The sequence below is a fragment of the Lathamus discolor genome, chromosome 3 (genome assembly GCF_037157495.1).
Source record: "Lathamus discolor isolate bLatDis1 chromosome 3, bLatDis1.hap1, whole genome shotgun sequence".
NCBI classification, from domain to species: domain Eukaryota; kingdom Metazoa; phylum Chordata; class Aves; order Psittaciformes; family Psittacidae; genus Lathamus; species Lathamus discolor.
In genome coordinates, this window is record NC_088886.1 from 121,487,808 (window position 1) to 121,513,400 (window position 25,593).

The window sequence follows — 25,593 nt, forward strand, 5'->3', positions numbered from 1 at the left end:
ATGGTGGGTTGGTGTGTCCAGATGAGCAGTAAACATTGCCAAAGGGCATGTTTTCCAAGGGAGGGTGGTGTGCAATAATATGAACCTGAAAGTATCATGGGAGAGCCACCACCATCAGGCTGCTCATTCACACTCCACCCCAGTGCTCCCTATGCAATGGCACTGGAACCACTTGCTTTAGGCTTTATTGCGTTGGATCGTGTCAGTTTTCTAACTGCTGGAAAACGCTGACTGTTGAATTCCTAGTGCTTGATCTGGGTGTGGGGGGCAAGTGTCTTAAGTTTTGCTTTGAAAATGGACAAACTTAGTCAATCCCTGTGACAAATAGCTGCAGTCACCGGTTCATCGATGTGACAGGAGCCAGAGGTGATGGCCCTGGGTGCTGCACGGCAGCTGATGGGTCACATGCAGCAGTCGGGGCTTTCTCTGCAGAGGATAGTAACACATCTGTCCTCAGCCCCTGCGTCACCACCAAGGCGTTTTTTCACCGGTACTTGCATTACAGGTGCTTAGGGCACCAAGCGCAGAGCAGAAACTGCAGCACTGGGCTCTGTGCAGGTGACGGGTAGAGGATGCTGCTTCCCCAGATGAGTTTACCGTAACCTAAAGGCAAAGCGGGAGGCAGAACAACGGGATGACCTTGTTGGCTGCCAGCTCGCAGCACGGGCAGAGGGGGGACATTTTAGCTGCGCGAGGGGGGTGCCGGGGGCGGCTTTGGGTGGTTCAGGGGCTGCTGCCGGTGGAAGCAACGTTGGCTCGGGTGCGAGGCTGTGCCTGGCGCCGCGGGGAGGCGGCCCGGGCCGGGGGTGTCGCGGCAGACGGCAGCGGAGAAACCGGGAGGGGCGGGAGCCCCGTCCCGGCGCAGCGCCCGCTTCTCCCCGTGCCCCGCGGCATCCCGGGCCCCGCCGGCCGCCGCTGCCGGGCGGAAGGGGCCGCGCCCCCCAGCCCTTGCCGGGAAGCGAAACCGAAAGGTAGCGGGCACGGGCAGGAGCCGGGCGGCCATGGCGGGGCAGCGGCCGGGCGGCTTCCCGCTGCTGGTGCGCGGCGACTGGGGCTCCGCCGAGCCGCCCCCCGCCCTGAGGAGGAAGCTGCTCTGCTACTTCCAGAGCCAGAAGCGCTCGGGCGGCGGCGAGTGCGAGCTGCGGGCCGGGACCGGCGCCGGGCAGCTCCTCGTCTGCTTCGTGCACCCCGAAGGTGAGCGGCTGGGCGGGGGCCGGGGCGAGGGGGCCGGTGGGGGCCGGGACGGCCGGGGTTGCCTCTGCCTTCCCCCGAGAAATGGGCTGGTGCTTGGGCTGCGTGCGGAGCGTGAGCTGCGGTGTAACTCACGAGGCGTAACTGTCCGCAAGTTTATCTATATAGTGACTGAATTATTGAGTGTGATGTGGTATGTACAGTCTGGTAGGTAATATACAAATCTATAGTTTATAACGCCTCATACACATCCCGTAATGTGCAATGTAGAATGTATAATACGTATTTGCTCACGTGTACTTTCTTAAATTTGGTAGTACTAGCCTCTAGATTGCATTTTGAATAGCTCCAGGCTACAAGTTAATAAATATATTCCTGTGTGTATATATATACATATGCATATGTGTATTAATTTTGACAGAGTAGTGTTCTCTAGATTGCACTTGGAATAATGAAGTTTATGTGGAATATAACTTTATATGTATTATAGAATCATAGAATAGTTAGGGTTGGAAAGGACCTCAAGATCATCTAGTTCCAACCCCCCTGCCATGGGCAGGGACACCTCACACTAAACCATCCCACACAAGGCTTCATCCAACCTGGCCTTGAACACCGCCAGGGATGGAGCACTCACAACCTCCCTGGGCAACCCATTCCAGTGCTTCACCACCCTAACAGGAAAGAATTTCCTCCTTATATCCAATCTAAACTTCCCCTGTTTAAGTTTTAACCCGTTACCCCTTGTCCTGTCACTACAGTCCCTGATGAAGAGTCCCTCCCCAGCATCCCTATAGGCCCCCTTCAGATACTGGAAGGCTGCTATGAGGTCTCCACGCAGCCTTCTCTTCTCCAGGCTGAACAGCCCCAGCTTCCTCAGCCTGTCTTCATATGGGAGGTGCTCCAGTCCCCTCATCATCCTCGTGGCCCTCCTCTGGACTTGTTCCAACAGTTCCATGTCCTTTTTATGTTGAGGACACCAGAACTGCACACAATACTCCAGGTGAGGTCTCACGAGAGCAGAGTAGAGGGGCAGGATCACCTCCTTCGACCTGCTGGTCACGCTCCTTTTGATGCAGCCCAGGATACGGTTGGCTTTCTGGGCTGCGAGCGCACACTGAAGCCGGCTCATGTTCATTTTCTCATCGACCAGCACCCCCAAGTCCTTCTCTGCAGGGCTGCTCTGAATCTCTTCTCTGCCCAACCTGTAGCTGTGCCTGGGATTGCTCCGACCCAGGTGTAGGCCCTTGCACTTGTCACGGTTGAACTTCATAAGGTTGGCATCAGCCCACCTCACAAGCGTGTCAAGGTCCCTCTGGATGGCATCCCTTCCCTCCAGCGTATCAACCGGACCACACAGCTTGGTGTCATCGGCAAACTTGCTGAGGGCGCACTCAATCCCACTGTCCATGTCACCGACGAAGATGTTAAACAAGACCGGTCCCAACACCGATCCCTGAGGGACACCACTCGTTACTGGTCTCCAGCCGGACATCGAGCCATTGACCACAACTCTTTGTGTGCAGCCGTCCAGCCAGTTCTTTATCCACCGAGTGGTCCACCCATCAAATTGATGTCTCTCCAATTTAGAGACAAGGATGTCATGTGGGACAGTGTCAAACGCTTTGCACAAGTCCAGGTAGATGACATCAACTGCTCTACCCTTATCCATCAATTCTGTAGCCCCATCATAGAAGGCCACCAAATTGGTCAGGCAGGATTTCCCCTTAGTGAAGCCATGCTGGCTGTCATCAAGCACCTTGTTGTTTTTCATGTGCCTTAGCATGCCTTCCAGGAGAATCTGCTCCCAGATTTTGCCAGGCACAGAGGTGAGACTGACTGCTCTGTAATTCCCTGGGTCTTCCATTTTCCCCTTCTTGAAAATGGGGGTTATATTTCCCTTTTTCCAGTCATTGGGAACTTCACCTGACTGCCATGATTTTTCAAATACGATGGCCAGTGGCTTAGCAACTTCATTCGCCAGCTCCTTCAGGACCCGCGGATGGATTCCATCAGGTCCCACGGACTTGTGTGCGTTCAGATTTTGAAGATGGTCTTGAACCAGATCCTCTCCTACAGTGGGCCCAAGGTCTTCATTCTCGCAGTCCCTGCGTCTGCCTTCCAAGACTTGGGTGGTGCGGTCAGAGCCTTTGCCAGTGAAGACCGAGGCGAAGAAGTCATTCAGAACCTCAGCCTTCTCCAAATCCTGTGCAGCCAGTTCTCCCGAAAGCTTCCTCAGGGGGCCTGTGTTGTCCCTAGTCTGTTTTTTATTTGCTACGTACCTGTAGAATCCCTTCCTGTTATCCTTAACATCCCTGGCTAGGTTCAATTCTAACTGGGCCTTAGCCTTCCTAACCTGGTCCCTAGCTTCCCAGACAACATCCCTGTATTCTTCCCAGGCCACCTGCCCTTGCTTCCATTTTTTATAAGCCTCTTTTTTCCCTCGAAGTTTCCTCAGCAGCTCCTTATCCATCCAAGGAGGTCTCCTGGCCCTCCTGCTGCACTTCCTTCTAGTTGGGATGCAGCACTCTGAGCTTGTAGCAGGTGATCCTTGAATATCAACCAGCAGTCTTGGGCCCCCCTGCTCTCTAGGGCTATATCCCATGGAACCTTACTAAGCAGGCTCCTGAAGAGGCCAAAGTCTGCTCTTTTGAAGTCCAGGGCAGTGAGCTTGTGGTGCAGGCATATATTAAAAATTATGTATAACATGTGTGTATTTATCAAAGTTTGCAGCAAGGTGGAAAGCATTTAGCTGTGGTTGTGTTAAATGTATGCATGTACGTGTGTATGTACATGCATGCGCATTAACATATATATACATACACTTTTTTCCCCTCCTTGCCTTATCGTGCTTCCTGGTTGCTGACTCGCCCAGCAGGTAAGCTCAGGACAGACAGCCCAAAGCCCTTTTGACACTGGCAGAGCGAGGGTGTGCAAGGCGCGGGGGCCAGTACTGGGGCGCTTGTGCTGCAGCCCCCGTGCAGGGCTGCCCACCGGGGATCTGTAGTGCAGCTGAGCTTTGCATCTCTGGTGGGCTTTTTGCAGAAGGGACATCCTCTCCTGTACTGTCGGGAGGGAAGCCTCTTGTGTTCTTTGTTAGCGTCACGAGATTAAAGCTCTCCCATTTTGTGTGTGGGGGACAGCACGTGTGTCCTAACGTAATCGTGGAAAACTGCTGCATAATTCAAGTCGTATTTCCCTTCAGGCTGTCACTGGGGTTTTTTGTTTTTATTTAGTGAAGCAACGCGTTCTTGAGAAGCAGTCTCATGAGCTATATTTGGGAGAAAAAGGAAAACTGAAGTTGATTGTCACAGAGCCTGACACAGCACTAGCTGCTGAAGAGGAGGTGTTTGAAGAAAAGTTAAGTCCCACAAAGGTGAATAAAAATTGTAATCCTCGCCAGAGCTTTGCAGTGGTGGTGTGAGTGTCAAATCAGTCACTGGTGTCTTGGTTTTGTTTTATTTTAGGCTCTGGATGCCACGAGCAACCTTCACCCGAAAGGTAAAATGTTGTTATTATCACCCTTGTGCTGGTTCTTCGTAAAGCAAAAGTGGTGGTGCTTTTCTCCACCAGTTCCGCGGGGAGCTGTGCTGAAAGTTTCTGCGTTTGGCAGCCTGGCTCAGGTGATACAGGGAAAGATGTCTGGCCAGGGACGCTGTAGGCTGGATCACCAAGGGTGGAGTTCGCTTTGCCAGGCTTAGAGCACAAGCCTGGGTTTAGCTTCTAAAAGAGCCGTTTTAACCAGAGGGACATCTCCAGAGGTGGATTTAGTTCCCTTATCCTGCACGACTGCTCTAAGATCTGCATAGAAACACGTAGATTGAAGGTCTGGTGTCATTTCGCTCCCTGCAGTTAAAAGGGTCTAACTGCAAGAGTCTAAAGGCAAGAGGTGCATCTCCCCTGTACCTCAGTGACTCCGGTTATGTCCGCTTTCAGCAGTGCTATGCTAAGCCTTATGATTCTGAAAGCAATCTCGAAAGCAGTACTGCACACCCAAATATACACACATCTGTAAAGAGTAAGCATTCAGCCCCAAGACAGACCTGTTAACCAGGACGTACTTCAGTAATTACTGCCCTATCTTTTCCTTTCTCAATGAAGTTTTGTTTGGTGCTGGTTTGGGTGGTTTTCCTCCGTTCAAAATCAGGTCTTCAAAGTTGGCACCTACTGGTTTTTAATTATACTGGAGAGGACCCTGCAAAACCCACAGGTGCTGCTCTTGGTCGCTTCGTTGGGTCAGCCTAGTTCTCAGGTTTGGCTGTTTTGTACTTTCTTCATTATGCGTAGTGGAGTCGATGATTCCTGTCGGCAATCTAGAAATGAATAACTGACATCTGCAGAGCTGCTGCTTATGTGATTCTTTCTTTTGCTTTGCTCTTGTCTGGCTTATGCTGGTGGGCCTTCAAAGGCAGCTGCTTTCTGTAAACGTTATGGGTTTAGAGTCAGTTCTTGTGCCTTGGGAAAACTTGTACACCCGGTGAGCAGGCAGAGCCAGCCTGTTTGTTCTGCCACCTGCTCGAGCCTTCCCTGTCTCCATCCTTGGGGCTGCCCCCCACGGGCAGCCTGTTGGGCACTACCCCAGGATTTAGGGGGTTTTGGGTGTTCTGAGCAAAAGCAAGGAGAGACCTTGTTTTCGCCCACCCCCGGTCAGGTGTGCAACTGCTCCACTGAGCTCCTCTTCCCCCAGTTCAGTGTTCTGTGCCACAGCAGGAGATGGTGGCCCCAGAGGTTTACATTGAGGGTTGTGAGTGCCAGGGCTCCATGCGATTGTCATCTCCCCACCATGCTGCAGGGATGTGCTGGTTACCAAAGTGAGAGGGGCTTATGTTCCTGGCTGTGCTCACTGGGGTGAGGAGCTGCCTTTCTTTGTGAGTCTTGAGCCATCTTGATCCCCCTGGGGTGCCCTTTGGTCCCTCGCCACCCTGACTGCTGCTTGCTATGGCCTGTTGGACAGTTGTGTCACCGCATGACACTTCTAGTTTACTCAGGCATGCAGAGGAGGATGTTCCCATTTGGAGGTTCTTTCCTGCCTCCACCCTCACGTGTCTGCGAGGCCAGAGAATTGCCTTTCTCTGGCAGCCGCTGGACTTCTGGAGTGCTCAGGGGGCACCCCTCTTATATTGTCCATCTGCAAAATTTTGTTGCATCCCTGCCAGCCTTTTGTGCACATGGGTTCTTCATGGCCGTAATGCTGCGCTGATGGCAGCGCACGGTGGTCATCATGAGGCTTTGCACTGAGTTGTGCAGAGCTGGCCTGTGGTGCCTGCGAATGTCCCGAGCTATGCGCAGGCTTTGTTAGACCTGGGCTAAGAAACAGATGCAGAGGCTGCAGGGCCTCTCGCTAACCTTAGCAATGCCTGAGCAGCCATGGTCAATTATCTCAATGGATTTTATGTTACTTTATTTGTCTTGGACCTGGAGACATACCAGTGACCTTAGACTTGTTTAACTCATGGCTATTTTTGTGCCACTGAAGAAGCTGCCTGCAGAATATTGCATCTGGGCTGGTTTGGATCCCAAAATGTCCCGGGTATCCTGCAGTATTTGATTAGCTAGGTGATCTCTAAGTAATCAAATACTGGGAGAGAAGGGGTGAGTGAAATCTGCTTAGTCTAGGAAATGTGCACCAATATGTCATGTGGCTTATTTCTCTCAGTTGAAGATGATGCAGAAGCCTTGCAGAAAACAGAAAGCTTTGTTGCAAGTGGTGAACTCCAGGAGGAAGCTGGCTCTGCAACGAACATCGCAGGGAAGCCCAAGGAGACCTCGCCTTCAGTGGTCTTTGAAAACATACAGGAATGCAGTCCAAAATGCTTATGTCTGCTGTTGGAGAGCATCAGTGGCCTGGCAGCAGATGACGACTTCACCATGGAAGTGATACCTGAAATAAATGTTGCCGTAGCTACTTTTACAAAAAGCATCGGTAAGCCAGGATGAGCACCATTGTTCATTTCCATGTGTATGTGTGAGTAATGGCTTTCAGAGTGTCCTGGTTTAAGCCCAGCCAGTAACTCAGCACCATGCAGCCACTCGCTCACACTCCTCATTTCCCCCCAACCCCTTCTGGGTAATTCCCGCCCATTTATATGCTGAACGTGATGTGCTATGGTATGGAATACCCCTTTGGCTAGTTTGGGTCAGGTGTCCTGTCTCTGCTCCCTTCTGGCTTCTTGTGCCCCTCCTCACTGGCAGAGCATTAGAGACTGAAAAGTCCTTGACCAGGGTAAATGCTGCTGAGGAACAGCTAAAACATCCGTGTGTTACCAGCATTGTTCTCAGGCTAAAGCTGAAACACAGCACTGCACGAGCTACTGGGAAAAAAATTAACTCCCTCCCAGCCTAAATCAGGACACACAGCTTGATTCCTCTCCTGTTAGAGATTCAGAGTTTTAAACAAGTATCTGGACTGTAGTTGCTGAAGAAAGATGTAAGTCTTTATATACACCTCCATGAAAATGCCTGTGATCCAAGTGTTACACTGAAAAAGTTGTAGTATCTTCACTAACTGAAATTGGATGAGAAAGTTTCATTGTGTGTCTCTTGTTTTGAGTTAGGTGGAGCAGAATTAGAAGCACACTGAGGGTGGAGATGATTTCTGCAAATTACTGAAGTGTATAAAGTCTCCATCTGAGAAGCCGGTGGAACAGTGAGAAGCGCTTAGTTGATACAAGAGATGAGTAAGAGGGGAACAGAAGCATAGTGGCAGTGAATAGCTGAGAGTCACCTGGCTGTGTATTTCCCCTGTTCTACTCCACAGAGTGACTTGGCACCAAAGGCGGCTTTGCTGCAAACACAAGGAAAAGCAGATTCAGCTCTTTTCTCTGCCAGAAGTGGTAGAGGGGGGTAGCTGGGGCTGCTAATGGCTCGGGAACGCACAGTCAGTTTGTACTGTTCTTCTTTACAGATACTGAAGAACTTGTCAAAAAATGTTCACAAAACAAGAGGGTTAAAGAATTCCAAATGTCTGCCAGGCTTCTTGAACTGACCTGCAGCATCAAGGCTGAAAACATACCAGCCGGTGTTTCCACAGACTACATCACCGTCTACTTTGAGAGTGCGCGGAATGGTGGGGGGACTGTGTCAGACGTCCAGTTCTTCCCCGAGCAGAACTTCGCCATCGTTACTTTCTCTGATCACAAAGGTAACACTCTCAGCCTGACCAAATTGCTCTCATGGAGAGGACCTGAAAGAAAATGAGTGCAAATTTGGGCATTAGGAGAAACTTGTCTTGTAGTCGCTAAAGCCAGTAGTGTACACTGTCCTGTTCCTGGGAAGTGCTCTGGATTTACAAATACTGCTGCATGTCTAGGCTTTCAGAATCAATCTGGTTTTTATGTTACCCAAGTCAGCTCAATACTGGTTTTGTGCATGGGTTGTTCCCACTGTTGTGTTTTCCCCATTTACACAGGCTTTTATCTGCAATACAACATTAGTGGTACTTACAGGTAGAGGAAGCAGGATCTGTCAATGACTGCAGTTCTCACAGGCAGCTTTCAGAAACTAATTGAGGTCAAATATCTTCATTATGAGGGAAGAGCAGAGCTGAAGAGCAAACTTGTTACTATGCCTTTTGTTGAATCACCATCCCGTTTTTATGCCAGTGTAACCTCGGGTAAATATCTCTGGGTTAGGAGACCCCTGGCTTAGTAAATTCCTTTAATTAAAGATATCTGCCAGGGGATTGTTTTTCTTCTGACTCTCAGAATTTGCTTACGATTATGTAGTACATTAAGTTAATAGGTAACTTGGATCATTGTCGTGTAGTTTTAAATCCCCGCCAACACTATAATTAATTTCCTTTGTCTGTGCCCACCGAAATGTTAAAGAAAAAAAAAAAAGGAAAGCAAAACTTCTGTGGCACAAAGTATTTTATTGTAAGTTGAGAGTAAGGAACGTTCCATAACACTATGTTGGTATGGCCCTGCTGCGGGGTGGGGTTTCCTTTGCAAATGAGAGCAAGGTGTAGCTGTACAGGTTAAGTACAGGCACAAGCATATTTACCAAGCTGGTTGGAGCCAAGCCTCTTATCTTGTCCCCTACAGAATAGTTTGGAAATCAGAAAGACGTAAGAGTAGTTCTTTCAAATGAAAAGAAGTGAAATCATTATTTACTGTAATTCTATTCAAAATCATTTGCTTGATTTGAAGTTAACGATATACGTGTGTTTGTTTGTATGTGCGCTTTTAGATGTAAACGCGGTCTTGGAAAAGCAGCATTTCCTGGAACAGACACCAATTTCCGTGCATCCATATTACCACTCCTTGGGAACGGCTCTCTATGGAGAAGAAAGACCAACTGTCAAGATGCCAGACCCCATTGGGGTGCCACTAGATCCGTATGTCTGGCAGTTTTTACAAAGACAGGCCAAACTGATGCAAGACATAAACCAGGAAATGGCAATTTGCCATTGTGAGCTAAAATGGCCCCAGACAGACTGTGCACACCCAGAAATTATGTTGTGCCCGTCATCATCCCTCTCAGAGCAGAAAAAGCCAATGACTAACTTGATCAAGACGTGGAAGCAAGATGCTTCTACTGAGTTCTCACGTCTCATGGCACGTTACGTCGCCATAAAATGTAAAGTAAATTCAGCGGGTTGGAAAGACATGAAAAACAGACTGATGAAAAATGTTGCTTTGATCATAACTGAGATTTCTGAGGAGACGGTGGTGATTGCAGGCAACAGAGCAGCAGTGGACAGTGCAGAGAAAGAAGTGAGGGAATGCATGGAAAAAGCCATGAAGCAAAGTGAAAGGGAAAAACAAAGCATAGAAATTTCTGTGTCGGTGACCCCAGGGAAGTATGCTGTTCTGCACAATGCTGGGCTAGAAGAAAACATTCACAAAGAATATCCGCGCTTAAAGATCTTTTATGATGACACAAAAAATACTGTTCAGTTGTGTGGATTACCTGCAGAAGTATCCAAGATCAAAGCTGACTTACTGGAAAAGGCATTGAATATGCCGTGTACATCAGTTACCATTGATCCCCATGTTTTCTACTATCTACAGCGTGTAGATAATAAAACAGTGTCAGAGACATTATTCACTAGTAAAAAAATTAATAGTTTTTATGAGCTTGGGGATGATACAGTTATGCTATTTGGAGGTGCTTCCGAAGATCTTTTAAAAGCAGAAAAGCAAATAAAGACAGGCTTAGAATATAAGTGCATCAGTGTGAAGGACTGTGAGGTCATTAAAAAGGAGCAGTGGAAGAGTCTTCTTGCCTCCTTGCGTTCTTCCCAGGAAACCGTAGTCATTGACGAACCTGGAAAAGAGAATAAAGTGATTATTGCTGGATTTTCTAAGGATGTAGCAGGAGTTTATCAGAAACTGACTGATTTTATAGACAGAAACACACATATGGAAAAAGTAATCCCGGCTAAGTCAGTGGTGGTAGTGCAGTTTGTAGAGCAGGAAAAATCCAGTGTTTATCTTAAGCTGAAGAAGAAAGGCATGACAGTACGTTTTGACACCAAGACACCATGTATTTCTGTGAGTGGACCAAGAGCAGAAGTACAAAATGCAGTCACCACATTTGAAAAAATCCTCTCATCCCTTTACCTGAAAACTGTGCAAATTGATAAGCCAGGAGCCAAAGAGCTCTTCATTGAGAGGAAAGAGTCATGTGTTTTTGAAGCAAAGAAGAGATTTGGCTGTTTGATTAGGCTGGAAGAAGAACAGCACCAACAAGAAAAGATGGGTGAAAAAGATGGTGATACAGAGGAAAGCAAGCTCTACTTTAAGAAAATGCTGCCAGATGGAGTTGTAGTAGCAGTTTATAAAGATGACTTGTGCACTCATCCCGTTGATGTTGTGGTAAATGCATGTAATGAAGACCTAAAACACAACGGCGGTGTTGCTTGGGCGCTGTTAGAAGCGGCTGGTCCAGAGATACAGCAGGAGTATGATGAGCTGGTGAGGAACGGGAGGTTGCAGCCTGGGTGTGTGGTTATCACGGGTGCAGGGAAACTCCCCTGCAAGAACATAATTCATGCTGTTGGGCCCAGGTGGAGGAAGGATGAAGCAGAGCAGTGTGTGTGCTTGTTAAGACAGACAGTGAAGAAAAGTCTGCAACTGGCTGAAACGTTTCATCATCGTTCTATAGCTCTGCCTGCTATAAGTGGAGGGATTTTTGGCTTCCCACTGGAACTGTGTGCGTATTCGGTTGTAGCCTCCATCAAGGAGACCTTGAAAGAGTACAAGGGGGACATCAGCTTGAAGAAGATTCATCTTGTGGATGATGCAGAAGGAATTGTTCAGGCTCTGAGTGAGGCAGTTAAAAAAGTGTTTGCAGCTGAGTTATCCTTCCCGGTACTGCAGACTTCAAGCTCGGGAAACCTTAAATTGAGAGAAAGCCAAAAGAAGGAGGGAAAAGAGCATCTTCAGATGGCTAGAGATCATCTGCAGATGGTTACAACAAATGAAGGTCTTTGCATCCAAGTTGAGGAGAAAAATGTTCAGGAAGCCACGGTAGGTGTTTAATTTTCTGCTTCCCCTCTAACTTGATGTGAAGGAGCAGGGAAGTCATAATCCCCCTGTACTCAGCACTGGTGAGGCTGCACCTCAAGTACTGTGTTCAGTTCTGGGCCCTCACTACAAAAGAGACATTGAGGTGCTGCAGCAGGTCTGGAGAAGAGAAACAAATCAGATGAAGGGTCTGGAGCACAAGTCTTATGAGGAATGGCTGAGGGAACTGGGGTGGTTTAGTCTGGAGAGGGCTCAGGGCAGACCTTACTGCTCCCTACAACTACCTGAAAGGAGGTTGCAGTGAGGTGGGGGTCAGTCTCTTTCCAAGCAACAAGTGATAGAACAACAGGTAAAGGCCTCAAGATTTGCCAGGGAAGGTTTAGACTGGATATTAGGAAAAATTTCCTCACAGAGAGTGTGCTCAGGCATTGGAACAGGCTGCTCAGGGCAGTGGTGGAATCACCATCCCTGGAAGTGTTCACAAACGATGTAGATGGGGCCCTCATTGTATGGTTTAGTGGTGGACTTGGAAGTCCTGGGGTAAAGGTTGGATTTGATGATCTTAAAAGTCTTTTCCAACCTGGCTAATTCTATGATTCTATGAAGATCTTTAAATTTCAATAGAAAAGGAAGGACAGGTTATATTGTTTTATAAGGCAGTTGCTACATAAGGAAACAGCAGCTATGTGCCAGCTGAGCAAGGATGCAAGCTTGCAAAACTGATGGATTTCAGGTTGGGATCTGTCACTCTGCAGCTGTTTCTAGTTGGCAGTTGTGAATTTAGGGGTGTTTTGTTCTCACCTCGGTTTTATTTGTGCTCCAGGTCTAAGGAGGTCAACATGTAAAACAGGGTTGGGGTTTCTTGGTTGGGTTTTTTTTTAGCTTTTCTCTACAGGGCAAATAATAAAATGCATTCTAAAAGTGTATGTATGATCTGTACCTACCTAGGTAGGATATTATGGGAAACCAGCACCTGTCTGGGCTGCTGCTGTGAGTCATGCTAAGAGTGGGGATGGAGCTTATTTTTTATTAGTTCCCTTCTCTTTGGATGGGTTAAAGACAGAGTTTTTGAAGAAGTTACTGAGCGCTAGGAAAGTGATCCCATAGCAGAGGGCATACTTAGATTGTTGTGCCAAACTCTAGGCCTGATTTTAATATCCCATATCCCTATTTTCTTTTTTCATTCTTTCTGCTAGCAGAGACTGTAACTACTACTAATCTAGACCATCAAGACACAACTTACACCTCTGATGTAGCTTTTTTCTCTTGTGTTTTTTCCCTTCAGTGATGCAAAGTGCGTCTTGATAAACCTCTCTCTTTCAACAGCCCCTAACTTTATACTTTGGGAGTTTAAAATTTCCCTAAATTATTATTGTTCCATGTTTCAATATTAGTTGCTCTTTTTTGTCATTTTGGTGCCTGCAAAAGCCATACCAATAAAAAAGCAACACTAGATGTAAACCGCCCCTCAGTATGATGCACATTGAAATATTAATTATTAAAATATTTGGTAATTAAAACATCTTCAGTGGAAAAAAACAAAGCAAATACGAGATTTGAGGCTTTGCCCATTTTACTTCATGAGAGCACAACAACCTCTCTCCACTTTGGTTTGGTACATGAGGTGCTGGTTTTCTCATCAGGTGTAGATAATCCCACTTCCAGTGAAAAGGTGGAAAGGGGCATTAAACTTTCTACATTAGGCATACCTTATGCAATATGTGTATTTTGCATCATGCGATGATGCTAGAGAAGAAGGAGTGATGCAGCTGCAGTTCTTCACAAGGAAATGTAGGAAAGGCCGGGCCTGGAGAGAGGGGATGAGGCAGGCTGCAGAGGTTGGGTTTATTTCACATGCCCAGACATTTAGTATCTGCTCGGGACAAGATAGTCACAGCCTTACCTCCCCTGAGGGCTTGACAGATTTGCCTACCTGCCCGGCTCATGTGTAGATACCTGTGGTGCTGGTACTTCCAGTGGGTCTGATGCTGCCTAGCGCAGGGTTACTACAAGTCCAGGAACGCTCAGCATGCAAAGCTGTGCTGAAATTTATCCTATTATTTTTTCATTGCCATCTTGGTTTTCATGCTGTGCATGGCTTTGATAGTGCTTGATGCGTAATTTCACTTGAAGTCTGACTACGGATACTTTTGTTGTAATTCTGTTGCAGACGGATGTTATTGTTAACAGTGTTGGCACAGATTTGAAGTTTGGAGTGGGGCCTCTTTGCAAAGCCTTGCTGGAAAAGGCAGGACCAGGACTCCAAGCAGAGTTTGATAACGAAAAACAAAGACAGGTTGCTGATGAAGGAAGGGTGCTCTGCACCAGTGGCTATGCTCTGGCCTGCAAGACTGTGCTACATGCCATAACTCCCATGTGGAATCGAGGAAGAGGACAGACCATGGAGGTATCTTTTAATTATTTAAAAAAATTAGTAATTTTGAAGACAGATTTATTTGGGATCCTATCCTGAAGTTTCAGGGTTTAAAATAGCTTAGATGACTCAACTCCATTTACTTCTGTTGGAGTGACCTTAAAGATTCTTTGATGTACTGAGAGCTTTTTCTCATACCAGCATAGTCTCTATGGAAGTAAGGATAAATGATGCCTTCTTTAAAAAAAAAAAAATGAAGATAAAAAAAACCCCTCTGCTATGTTTTACAGGTGCTAGAAGATATAATCACCCTCTGCTTGAAGAAAACTGAAGAACTTGGACTGAAATCAATCACTTTCCCAGCTATTGGGACTGGAGGATTCGGATTTCCCAAAAATACTGTTTCTAAACTAATGTTTGATGTGGTGTTCAAGTTCAGTAGTAGTCACACTCGGAAGACTCTCCAGGAAGTTCATTTTGTCTTGAATCCGAACGATGTGGATAATATTCAGGTAGTTCTCTGGAGAAAGCCATCTATGTCACATACTGTTCTAGTTATGCCTTACAATATTTTAATTACATTGCTTTCTAAGGGGAATAATTTAGCAGTTGGTCAGTAACAATGGGCTGTCTCTCCAGTATCTCTGGAATATAAACTCTCAGCAAGCATAAGCTGCAGACAAAATTGGCCTTTCTGCCGGCACTATTAACACCTGTAGATGCTCACTTATCTTTTGACAGAGGTCTGGCAATGCAAAGACGATATCTATTATCACAGTGTTCACACTGAGACTTCCACTGTTATTTATGATACCTAAACATGACTGTAAAGCATGTCAGATGGCTCAGCAAGAGCTACATGACTCTTAATGACAGTATTTCAGAGTTACATACTGAATATTCCTATGTTTGGTACCTTTCTTTTTTTATTTTTCCTCAGGCTTTTAACATGGAACTACAACGTAGAGCAGGTGAAAGTTGCAGTGCTGCAGCACCATGGTCAAGTAAGTTGTGTATTGGCTAGCAAGTAGGAGGTGGGACACGGGAGAATGTAAATACTGTAAAGAGGCTTTATACATATCAGGAAACAGACAAAATGGCATTAAGACACAGAGCAATTTTTTTTTTCCTCCTAGTGGACTGGCATTCTTAAACTCCATTTGTAAAAATCATAGAGGAATTTCATTTGTTGAGGGCATGCTTATGTTAGTGAGGCCTGTCTTATCACATGGAAGAGGATGTCCTGGTAGGAGAGCCATTACTTTGTTCTACTTGAAGGGTATAAGAACTTCATGTCACTTTCCCAAATAAGCCATAAGTAACATGTATTTCTGCACATCTCCTGTATAGAGATATACAGAATGGAGAATTTTCATTCCATTTATTAATTGGTGGTAGTGTGACACAATAGCGAAAACATATGAGTGAACTGCATCAGTGGCAGAGCCTTATTCATAAGAATATGTAGCTCTTTCTTCTCAGTTGCTTTGAGTATCAGTGAGATGAACTTAAGAATGTGCAGGTAAAATATTAACTCGATAAATTTAGAGTAGAAGTAAAGAACAATTTTATGTCTGTAAGGGTAGAGATGAAATAGCTTACAAAATTGGTTTGATGGGATCTCCATTACTGGAAATACTTCGGCTGCATACTGCATTTCCTGTTAAAGAGTTAATTCCGGGAAACTTGGTTACAGAGCTAGTCAGATCAGATGACCCCAAGAGTCCCTTTCTGAATTTACTCTGCGTGAATTTACAAGAACAGAAATAGTTTCACTTTCACAGTATGTAAATGGGAAGAACACTGTGCCTTCCTGCTTTCAGAAATGGAGTAAAGAGAAAGGCAGAGACTCTCTATGCCCATCAAAGTGATCTAGAGCACATTCCTTAAAATTAAAAGTTGGTGTTTCTGTCAGTGGAAGAGAATAATACCCCAAACTAGAGGATAAGTGTGTTAAGGTATTTTTCTTTCCTTTGTAGGTATTATTAGGCCTGTTTCAGCTGACGCACTGGGAGTACATGAAATGCAGATTGGTTCCATTACACTCCAAGTAACCAGTGGAGATATTACCGAGGAAGATACAGAGGTTATTGTAAACATATCAAATCCAACATTTGATGCCACGTCAGGTATTGTATTGAATATGTAGCTCTTTAGTGATGGCTGCTTTTTAGAAGGGGGTAGGGGGAAGAATTGTCCATATGTGAAACTTCCATGAAATATTTTTCAGATGAGGGAGACTTGCGATTAGTTAGGAGATAGATATTAAACGGGTTTTGTATGTGACCTGAATATTCCATTTAGTTTCCAGACTACTCAGACAGAAGTCATTTGACCAGATTTTTCTTGTATAAAAACAAAAATGCTTAAATAAAAGGAAATTTTCACATCAAATATAATCCTGACAAACTGTTCCTGTGAGCCAAAGTCCTGGCTGAGTGACCTGTAAGAAGCAGAGATTCTTTGGTGGCACTGTGAATTGCAAGCATGGAAGACATCAGGTGGTATAATTTAAAGCAGTCGGTGAGTTTGGTGAGGGGCTTACTACTGGCTGGTGAAACAATGAAATAGGAGTTGTTCTTAAAGATTTCTAATCAATAATGAAATCAGTGTTCTCTTTGCAGCTGTGTTGTGTGTCAAGGAGCAGAATTAGTGTAATGGACAAGGTTTTGCACTTTGTGGAATCTTACCATGTGAGAATTCGGGATATTTGTAGAGTACAGAAGTTGGGTAGAGTTTTGAGTAGAAATAGCTATGTTGACTTAATGAATGTGTATGCTTTTCTCATATAATTTAAGGGGTCTTCAGAGCAATAATGGCTGCTGCTGGTTCCGAGGTAGAAGCAGAATGTGCTCAGTATGGTATGTAAACAGCTTTCACTTTTAGAAATCTTTAAAAGTCTGTTGTCAGCTACATGAGAGCTCAAGTTTTGAAACTGAACAAAGTGGTGGAAGGCTGTATTTTGGTGTAAGCAAGTGCAGGACTGGCCTTTAAAAGCTAATAGTAAATCTGAGCTGTATGAATTCACAGATACATTATTGTTTCTTATTGAAATAGTGTAGCCTTGCTTATCACCCTGATAATGAGTTCTTCTGTGGTCTGCATTCTGCCAGACCAGCAAAGCAGTAACATCGCGACTCACTGTGGTTGGCTTCTATGAGTGCAGAAAGGAATGTATTCTGGTTGCATAAACAAAATGTTCCTGCTCTGAATCCAGGAGTTAACTTTCAAGGTGGAGTGTCCTGGATATTTTTCCCAGACTTTGGCTGTGCAGGCTCTCCCTGTTTATCAGCCTGACCTCAGCACATGCAGAGCATCACACAATCCGTTGTTAACCTTTGTGACCAGTGAAGTGGTATGGTTCATCGGTCCATTCATCCTCACAGTGTAACTCCTTTTTGAGCTGTTTGCAGTCAAACATGAGTGCTCTGAAAAACACAAGCATCTTTTGAAAGATTCCATACCACAGTTCTTAGATATCTCAATGGTGGTATTTTAACTGTTCAGCTATTCTGCAGAATAAGGGTTTGAGCTTTCAAGGAGTAAGTGACATAAAAGAAAGGATTTCTCACATAAATGAATTGTGCATGTTCTATTGGCATGTTTTCAAATAAAAGTGAGCTTTATTTAAATTAAACATAAATTCTTAATTTGTACTTAACAGGCAAATACCTTGTAGCAGAGATTTTGGGAAATTAGAAAACATACAACTACTTGTATTACTTTCTCAAAGAAGTTCTGCAATCAAAATATTAACAGAGAAAGCTGGAATCAACTGAAATCAGAATAATACAGCTCACAATGGATTTCTTTCTACTGTTTCTGCTTCTGTCATCAATATAACCAGATGTCCTATCAGGAGAGATAGCCACTTCAAAAATATTATGTCTCCTTCTTTATCTTCTCTTTTCCAGCTGGGCAGTTTCAAAGTGGCTTTATTACTACACAAGGTGGAAAACTGCTATGCAGTAAAATCATCCACTTGATTCACAACAGGAACGTGAGCAGTCAGGTCTCCAAAGTGCTTAACGAGTGCGAGCTAAGGATGTACAAATCTGTCGCCTTCCCAGCAATTGGAACAGGTTTGCATTTTCTTAGGAAAGCGATGAAGGCCATGATGGGAGTGGTTCAGATACTGGGGCAAAATTAATATCTCTGATATGGACAACAGTAAATTTGTACAAGAAACTCTGTAAGCTGTGATTTGTGAAAGTTCATTGTAGTCAGTTCAAACACCACCTGCACACTTCAAAAATGCCTTTTTTTTTTTTTTTTTTGAGTATAAGTATTACAGTTAACATCAGTGGAGCAAAAACCCCTAAAGAAAAGGTATTGCTCTCTAAAAGACATTCTGCCCCAAAACAGACTGTGTATCTCAGCTGGCAACCCTGCAACTTCCTTCAAACTTCCCATAGACCTTGCTTTGGGCTTTCAGCCACATATAAAGGCTGGGGTTGGGGTTTGTACATGAAGAAAGATGGAATTGTCCTGAGAGCAAAACTGGATGACTATAGAAATTGTGGGCTGGGTACAGAATACCTGTGGTTTTTACCTTTATAGATCTTGTTTCAGCCTACCTGCTCCAGTGGAGGGCTTAGAGGCAGGCTAGCTTATTTGGTTTAAGCTTCTGGTTAGCTTGAGGATTGGGACTTGCAGAAAGCAAGGTGTGCTTCTCAGACCAAGGCTCCCATTGACTTGGGAAGAAGAAATTATGAGCTGGTCCTTGCTCAGCGTGCCTGGTTAAGGTGTGTGCATCAGGGTGCGGGTCAGTGCAGGTCCCTTGGACTGCCAACGTCACCCGCATGCTGGTGTCACGATGGCTGTCCAAGGGATGCATTAGCTGAAATTGGCAGGGCTCCCACCAACATTTCAGGATAGGCTGTAGGTTGCACTTCAGGCTTGTTGTAGGGGAATGAAAGCAATTATTTTGAGCTTGGTGTTCCTGTTTGTATGTTGAAATACAATGCAGGCTTGTGCCTCTGCTAGTTTTGATTTGGTTTTACTTTGGTACCCAGATTAAAGATGGGGATAGAGTTAGTGGTGCGTGGAATTAAAAATATCAGGGGGATGCTCAGGCTGAAGTTCTTGTTGGAGTCTCAAAGTAAATGAAGGTGAATCCCAGAAGGGGTTCCTGGCTCTGTGTAGGGTGTCAGCTCCCTGACCTCCAGTCTTAGGTGTAACGCTGCGGTTAAGCATGGGGCTTTGGCCAGAAAGCATAATGGAGTGGGGGGAGAGAGGGACACCTGTCTGTATGAGCTGGGGGCATGGTCTCTGTTTTCTGGATGCTATCTTGATTTAAGTACTATTCACTGATCCATGCTTTTTATTTTTGTTTAGGTCAAGCAGGACAGAGTCCAGCAAAGGTAGCTGATGACATGTTGGATGCTATAGTGGAATTTGCAAGCAAAAGATCAGTACAGCATTTGCAAAAAATTAAAATAGTCATCTTCCAAACAAATATGCTCAAAGACTTTTACAGAAGCATGAAGAAAAGAGAGGATTCAAAGTCATCTGCAATAAATTCATGTATGTCTCTGCTTAAGTGTAAGCAGGTGGATTTTCTGTGTGCATGGGCACATGGAACTAAAGATCTTTTATTTAAAAGTAATAATTAACATGTATTTCTTCACAGCATTTTTTCAGGTTCAAAAACAACCAAGTAGGAAGAAAAAGATTGTGGATTTGGAGAAGAAAGTTGATTTAGCCACATTCCAAATCTGTGGAGAAAGCCAAATAAATGTGGATAAAACTGAGTCTTGGTTAAAGGATTTAATTTTAAAAGATCATTTTGAAAACATTATTTCAGATGAGCTAATTGAACATTTTGATCAGAGGCAAATTGACACTTTGAAGGATCTCCAGAGTAGAAAGCATGTTACCATTCAGTTTGAAAATAAACTTTCCCCTCCTTGCATTAAAATTTCTGGTATCACCAAGGACGTCTGCTGGGTTTCTATGGAAGTTCAAAAAATAATCCAAAACCTTAAGGATACTGAAGAAAAACGATCCAAAGCAGAGCTTGTTTATAACCTGGTAGAATGGAGGTATCCAGGAAGCAATGACAGCTTTGTTGCTTTTGATAAAATTACAAATATGCAGCTGGAGGATGCCAAAATAGCTAAAAAGCCACATCTTGCAGTCAAAATTAATGGGAAGAACTACAAGGTTGATATGAATACTCTACAGGCTAATGATGACCAAGGAAACAACATAAACATTCAACGTGTGTCAAAGAATGAAGGTAAATTATAGCTTTGTAACTTTCCTTTAATAGTGATCATTGAATGATAATTCTGGTAAATGCAAACTCAGCTGTGACAAAGAAATAATCCAGTCATAGCTTTTTTCTTTTTCTCTCTTTGAATTTTTGACTTTCCCCTGTGCATGCCATAGCCAGCAGTTGTACTTTCATAATTAGTGGCAGATATGACTGCAGTCTGAACACCTATTTTAAATATTATCTGTACAAATGCCACACTGAACATAGATTCTATGCTTAAGTCTCACAAAGGAAGTGGAATATGGAGAATACATTAAATCCCTTTATGTTTTCAAACTTGTTTTGGTTAGATATTGGCATGGGGGTAATTAGACTACAGAAAATGTAAAGTCTTAGCAGTGCATTACAGAGCCAGGGATCTATTAAAGACAGAGAACATTCTTGGGATAAAGTATTGTGTAAGGTATTGTCCTCTCAGCCCTGTACATGCAATTGGTTTGTAAGATGTGCCTACAAAACTGAGCTAGATATCTGTGATGATAATGCAATGTCTCTTTTGCAGATAAGCAGCCAATAACACTCCCTTCACACTGGGAAGACATGCAAAACGAACAGCTCAAAGTGGTGAATCTCGACCCATTTTGTGAGGAATATCTGAAAGTTCAGTCCAGATTTAAGAAGGGCTGTGGCAGCTGTGTCATAGAGAAGGTGAAATACTATGGGGAGGGAAAAAAGAGAATTCTTAGGCTGAAAACGTTAATATAGTTTCTAAATATTTGTTTATAAGGTGTCTGAAACCTAATATACCTTTCATATGTCATCCTCTCCAGCACTGTACAGGGTGGATATAAATAAATTTCCTAAGACTTGCCTTGCCATTTCTGTCTTCTAATAGTGCAAAACCCTTGACCATCAGTCTTCAGGCTGACTCTGTGTTCATCTAATGTTGTACTCAGTAGTTAATGTGATATTTCCAATTAGGAAATTCTGTATTGAAATGGAAGCATAAGCCAATATGAGTAATAGAATACAAATGAAAATACAAAATCATTGCAGACTGGCCACAAATCTTTTTACTAGTTTACTACTTCTTCCCTGTCAGTTCCAGAGCCTTTCAGCTAGATCTGATTTTATCCAAAGTATCAAGGTCTGATCCTGCTTGTTGAAAAGTCTGAAGCACAGTGCACAGAGGTTTAATTACCAGGGGGAAGATGGAATTATTCAGAATCAGGAGGAGCAATAAATGGGAGAAAATATGATAAAATTAAGAGTAAGAATATGTGTTTGAAAAATTTGCTTCCATCATGAGGTTCAGTGAGCTTGGTCATTAAGACACAAATAGAACAAAATAATACAATAGAAAAAATCAGGTAATGACACTGAAGTCATTTTCCATTGAAAATGGAAAGCTGTTACAGCAACGCCTTTAAGATTGTACTTCAACATAGTTTCCTCCTGAGCTACATTCACATTGTTGGCATAACGAGCCAGCAACATCTATTTTTCCACCAACATATTTTTACATAAGCCTTATGTTGAACCTGTAATTCTTACAGATTGCTAAACTACACGGCAAAGGAAGTAATTCTGACTTCCAAACTGAGATGTAGAAAAGAAACTTTAATTCAATGTAATGCTATTGCTGCAGTCTATTGTTTACTGAGAAAATCATAGGTAAAGGTGATTAGGATATACAGAAGTCATCTTACATCATTGATTCTGGCAGTGGTGCAATAGCATGTTTCTAAAAATTATAATGCATTGCTACTGTGGTTGCCTGTGTACCTGGTATACTGCGGAAAACAAGTGTGTGCCAAAAATTATCAAGCTTGAAAAGCTCTGGTAAGCTATGTTGGTTGATTATTTTTCAGCAGGGTCAGGTATTCAGTTCCCCAACCCAAACCACATGCTAACAAGGCATATTGACAATTACTGTAATTCTTGAAGTTTGGGTTTGTTTTAATGCTTTCCTGCCATGATAAATATTGCTCTCTACCAGTATAAATACAGTTCTATTTTGTAACTTTGCAGATCGAAAGAATACAAAATCCCTTGCTCTGGCAGACATACCAAATAAAGAAGACGTCTGTCTGTGCAAAGAACAAAAATAAAAATAATGAGAAGTTGCTATTTCATGGGACAGCTGCATCCTCATTGAACACAATCAACTACAATGGATTTGATCGTGGGTATGCTGGAAAGAATGGTGAGTCATTATCCAAAGCAGTTAATTTTGTAAACATGTATGACCAGGGAATGTCAATGTTACAGTGCTGTCAGCACAACATGTAAGCAGAATAAGGCTGGAGAACAAAATAATAAACACCAGAACATACTCTATATAGACAGAGGAATTAACGTGTTTGGTTAATCCCTTGTTGATTAATGCCACCCTCAGAAGTTCATCTACTCTGAAATCAAGGCTGAGCAGCTTATGAGAAATGTGTTGTATGATCTGCTCTGAGAAAGGAACAAGGACTGCTGTTCAACATCCTCAGCTGAGATATTCATCACAAGCTGCTGGTATCTCCTCTCCTAGTTAGCAAAGTAGGGGTGCAGATAATTCTCCTGTTGCTTCCAAAGATAAGCTCAGTACAAGCAATCAGAAGATCCCACTCCCCTGCCCATGAAATCCCTTGAAATTTCTGAAGTAATTTACAAAGAAATCCCCCTTTAATAGTTGTTACAGACAATTACTAAGTATTTAGAAGAAAGACTTTCTGCATTAGTTCAAAGATTGTTTTGTCCAGTTTTTCTAGTACAGTCAGGTTTATTTTTTGGTGGCATTCAAAGATGAAGGACCAGATCCAAAGAAGTGGAACCCTTCTCCTGTAGGAAAGGACAGTCGTAGAATCATAGAATAGTTAGGGTTGGAAAGGACCTCAAGATCATCTAGTTCCTACCCCCCTGCCATGGGCAGGAACACCTCACACTAAACCATGCCACTCAAGGCTCTGTCTAACCTGGCCTTGAACACCGCCATGGATAGAGCATTCACAACTCCCCTGGGCAACCCATTCCAGTGCCTCACCACCCTCACATTAAAGAACTTCTTCCTTATATCCAATTTAAACTTCCCGTGTTTAAGTTTGAACCCGTTACCCCTTGTCCTGTCACTACAGTCCCTAATGAAGAGTCCCTCCCCAGCATCCCTATAGACCCCCTTCAGATACTGGAAGGCTGCTCTGAGGTCTCCACGCAGCCTTCTCTTCTCCAGGCTGAACAGCCCCAACTTTCTCAGCCTGTCTTCATACGGGAGCTGCTCCTGTCCCCTGATCATCCTCGTGGCCCTCCTCTGGACTTGTTCCAGCAGTTCTATGTCCTTTTTATGTTGAGGACACCAGAACTGCACACAATACTCCAAGTGAGGTCTCACAAGAGCAGAGTAGAGGGGCAGGATCACCTCCTTTGACCTGCTGGTCACGTTCCTTTTGATGCAGCCCAGGATACGGTTGGCTTTCTGGGCTGCGAGCGCACTGAAGACGGCTCATGTTCATTTTCTCATCCACTACCAGTCAAAATCTGGGTGTTGATACTGAGCCGGCATCCAAGTGGATTTGGATTTGCTTCTTTATACAAAGGATTATTACTAGAATTTGCTGTTTAATCAAATCTATAACTTCTGCAGAACTAAAAAAAAAAAAAAAAAAGAAAAAGGAAGGGGTGGGGGAGCTTTAGGGATTCTGAAGGGAATAAGAACACTAACTATATTTGCCAATGTTGTCTTTCCGAACAGCTGCAGCCATTGGGAATGGGACCTACTTTGCTGTTAATGCATGTTATTCTGCTCAGGATACTTACTCCAGACCAGATGTGAATGGCAGAAAATACATGTACTTGGCTCGGGTCCTCACTGGGCAGTATTGTGTTGGGAGCAAAGGACTAATCAAGCCACCAGCAAAAAACACAGCAGATTCTAGTGACACGTATGACAGTGTGGTTGATAATGTGAAAGATCCAGCAATGTTTGTCATATTTAGTGACATGCAGGCATATCCTGAATACCTTATTACTTTCAGATGTTAGCATATTCTTAATAGCCCAGAAAATTCTAGTGTCTTTTACATGTGAGAATTAGCAGGGGAATTCTTGATTCTTGTCTTCTGGTCAGTATGGAAACATTAACGCCTCTGTAGAATTACTGATTTGCAGAGGGTCATCTCCAGGTGCATAACTCAGTTACCATGCTTAAAGCACTTGAAAACTTTATCTTTTGCTAGCTGTACATTTAATTATAGTTACAATCTTACAACTGCCTATCAAAAGCCATATACACCTAGTTTTAATGAAAGTAGTTTCAAACTGCTACATTGTGTTATGAAGTGTCCTGGTTTGGGCTGGGACTGAGTTAATTTTCTTCCCAGTAGCTGGTTTCAGTTCTGTGTTTTGGCTTTAGCCTGAGAACAGTGTTGGTAACTCAGTAATGTTTTAGTTATTGCTAGTAGTCCTGACCTCGATCAAGGACTTTCCAGTCTCTCATGTTCTGCCAGTGAGGAGGGGCACAAGAAGCCCGAAGGGAGCAGAGACAGGACACCTGACCCAAACTAGCCAAAGGGGTATTCCATACCACAGCACATCATGCTGTGCTGTATAAACTGGTATATAAACTGGGGAGAGTTACCCGAAGGGACTGATTGCTGGGTTGGGTATCGGTCAACAAGCGATGAGCAGCTGTATTGCGCAGCACTTGGGCTTTTTTGCTTTCTCTCTTTTTGTTATTTCACTTTTCATTATTAGTAGTAGGATTATACCTTAATTATTAAACTGTTCTTACCTCAACCTGCAGGTTTTACCTTTTTGCATCCCACTTGGGGCATCAGGGGACAGTGACCAAGGGGCTGTGTGGTATTTTGAACACACTTCAAGTAGATGTGTTGCTTTACATTTGAATGCCTTTATGTAATAGGGATGCTATGAATAGTGAGAAGCAGAAATGGCTTAAAAGACAAAACTGTTTTCTTGTATTGTCTGAGTAACAGATTTGTATACAGGCTCCAGGTGAAATTATTCAAAGGAGACCTGTGCTGCAAATAGCTGCCAGCATGTCTTAAAACCCCACCAAAATGTTCTCATTACCTGCAAAGGGGAAAAAATGCTTATGGTATCTGTAGGTGACAGGCAGCAATGTAAAAAATTTCTCTTCATAGCAGATGCCCATGCGACACGTGTCCTGCATAAATTCCCATTTAAAGCAAAGCAGAGTTTAAGCCACTCCTGCTTTAATAGATTTTGCTTCCTGTGGAAAGGTGAGGATGCTTTTCTCCCTTTTCTGCCTGTTTGGGTGCTTTTCTGTATTTTGAAACTAGCCAGAGAATTGACAGCACCAGGCATCTACCAGC

General features: G+C 44.0%; 1 protein-coding gene across 1 annotated transcript; it reads left to right on the forward strand.

The window, feature by feature from the left end:
- The first annotated feature begins 955 nt into the window (after positions 1-955).
- LOC136010340 (protein mono-ADP-ribosyltransferase PARP14-like) lies at positions 956-25,033 on the forward strand. The gene is made up of 17 exons (XM_065671379.1): positions 956-1,194; positions 4,428-4,567; positions 4,659-4,692; positions 6,848-7,114; positions 8,096-8,332; positions 9,379-11,663; positions 13,831-14,067; positions 14,325-14,546; positions 14,975-15,038; positions 16,014-16,163; positions 16,833-16,895; positions 17,949-18,116; positions 19,372-19,560; positions 19,667-20,275; positions 20,817-20,962; positions 22,286-22,460; positions 23,991-25,033. Exons 1-17 carry the CDS (start codon positions 1,002-1,004, stop codon positions 24,278-24,280), a joined length of 5,469 nt encoding a protein of 1,822 aa, XP_065527451.1. The 5' UTR covers positions 956-1,001; the 3' UTR covers positions 24,281-25,033.
- Positions 25,034-25,593: the final 560 nt, after the last annotated feature.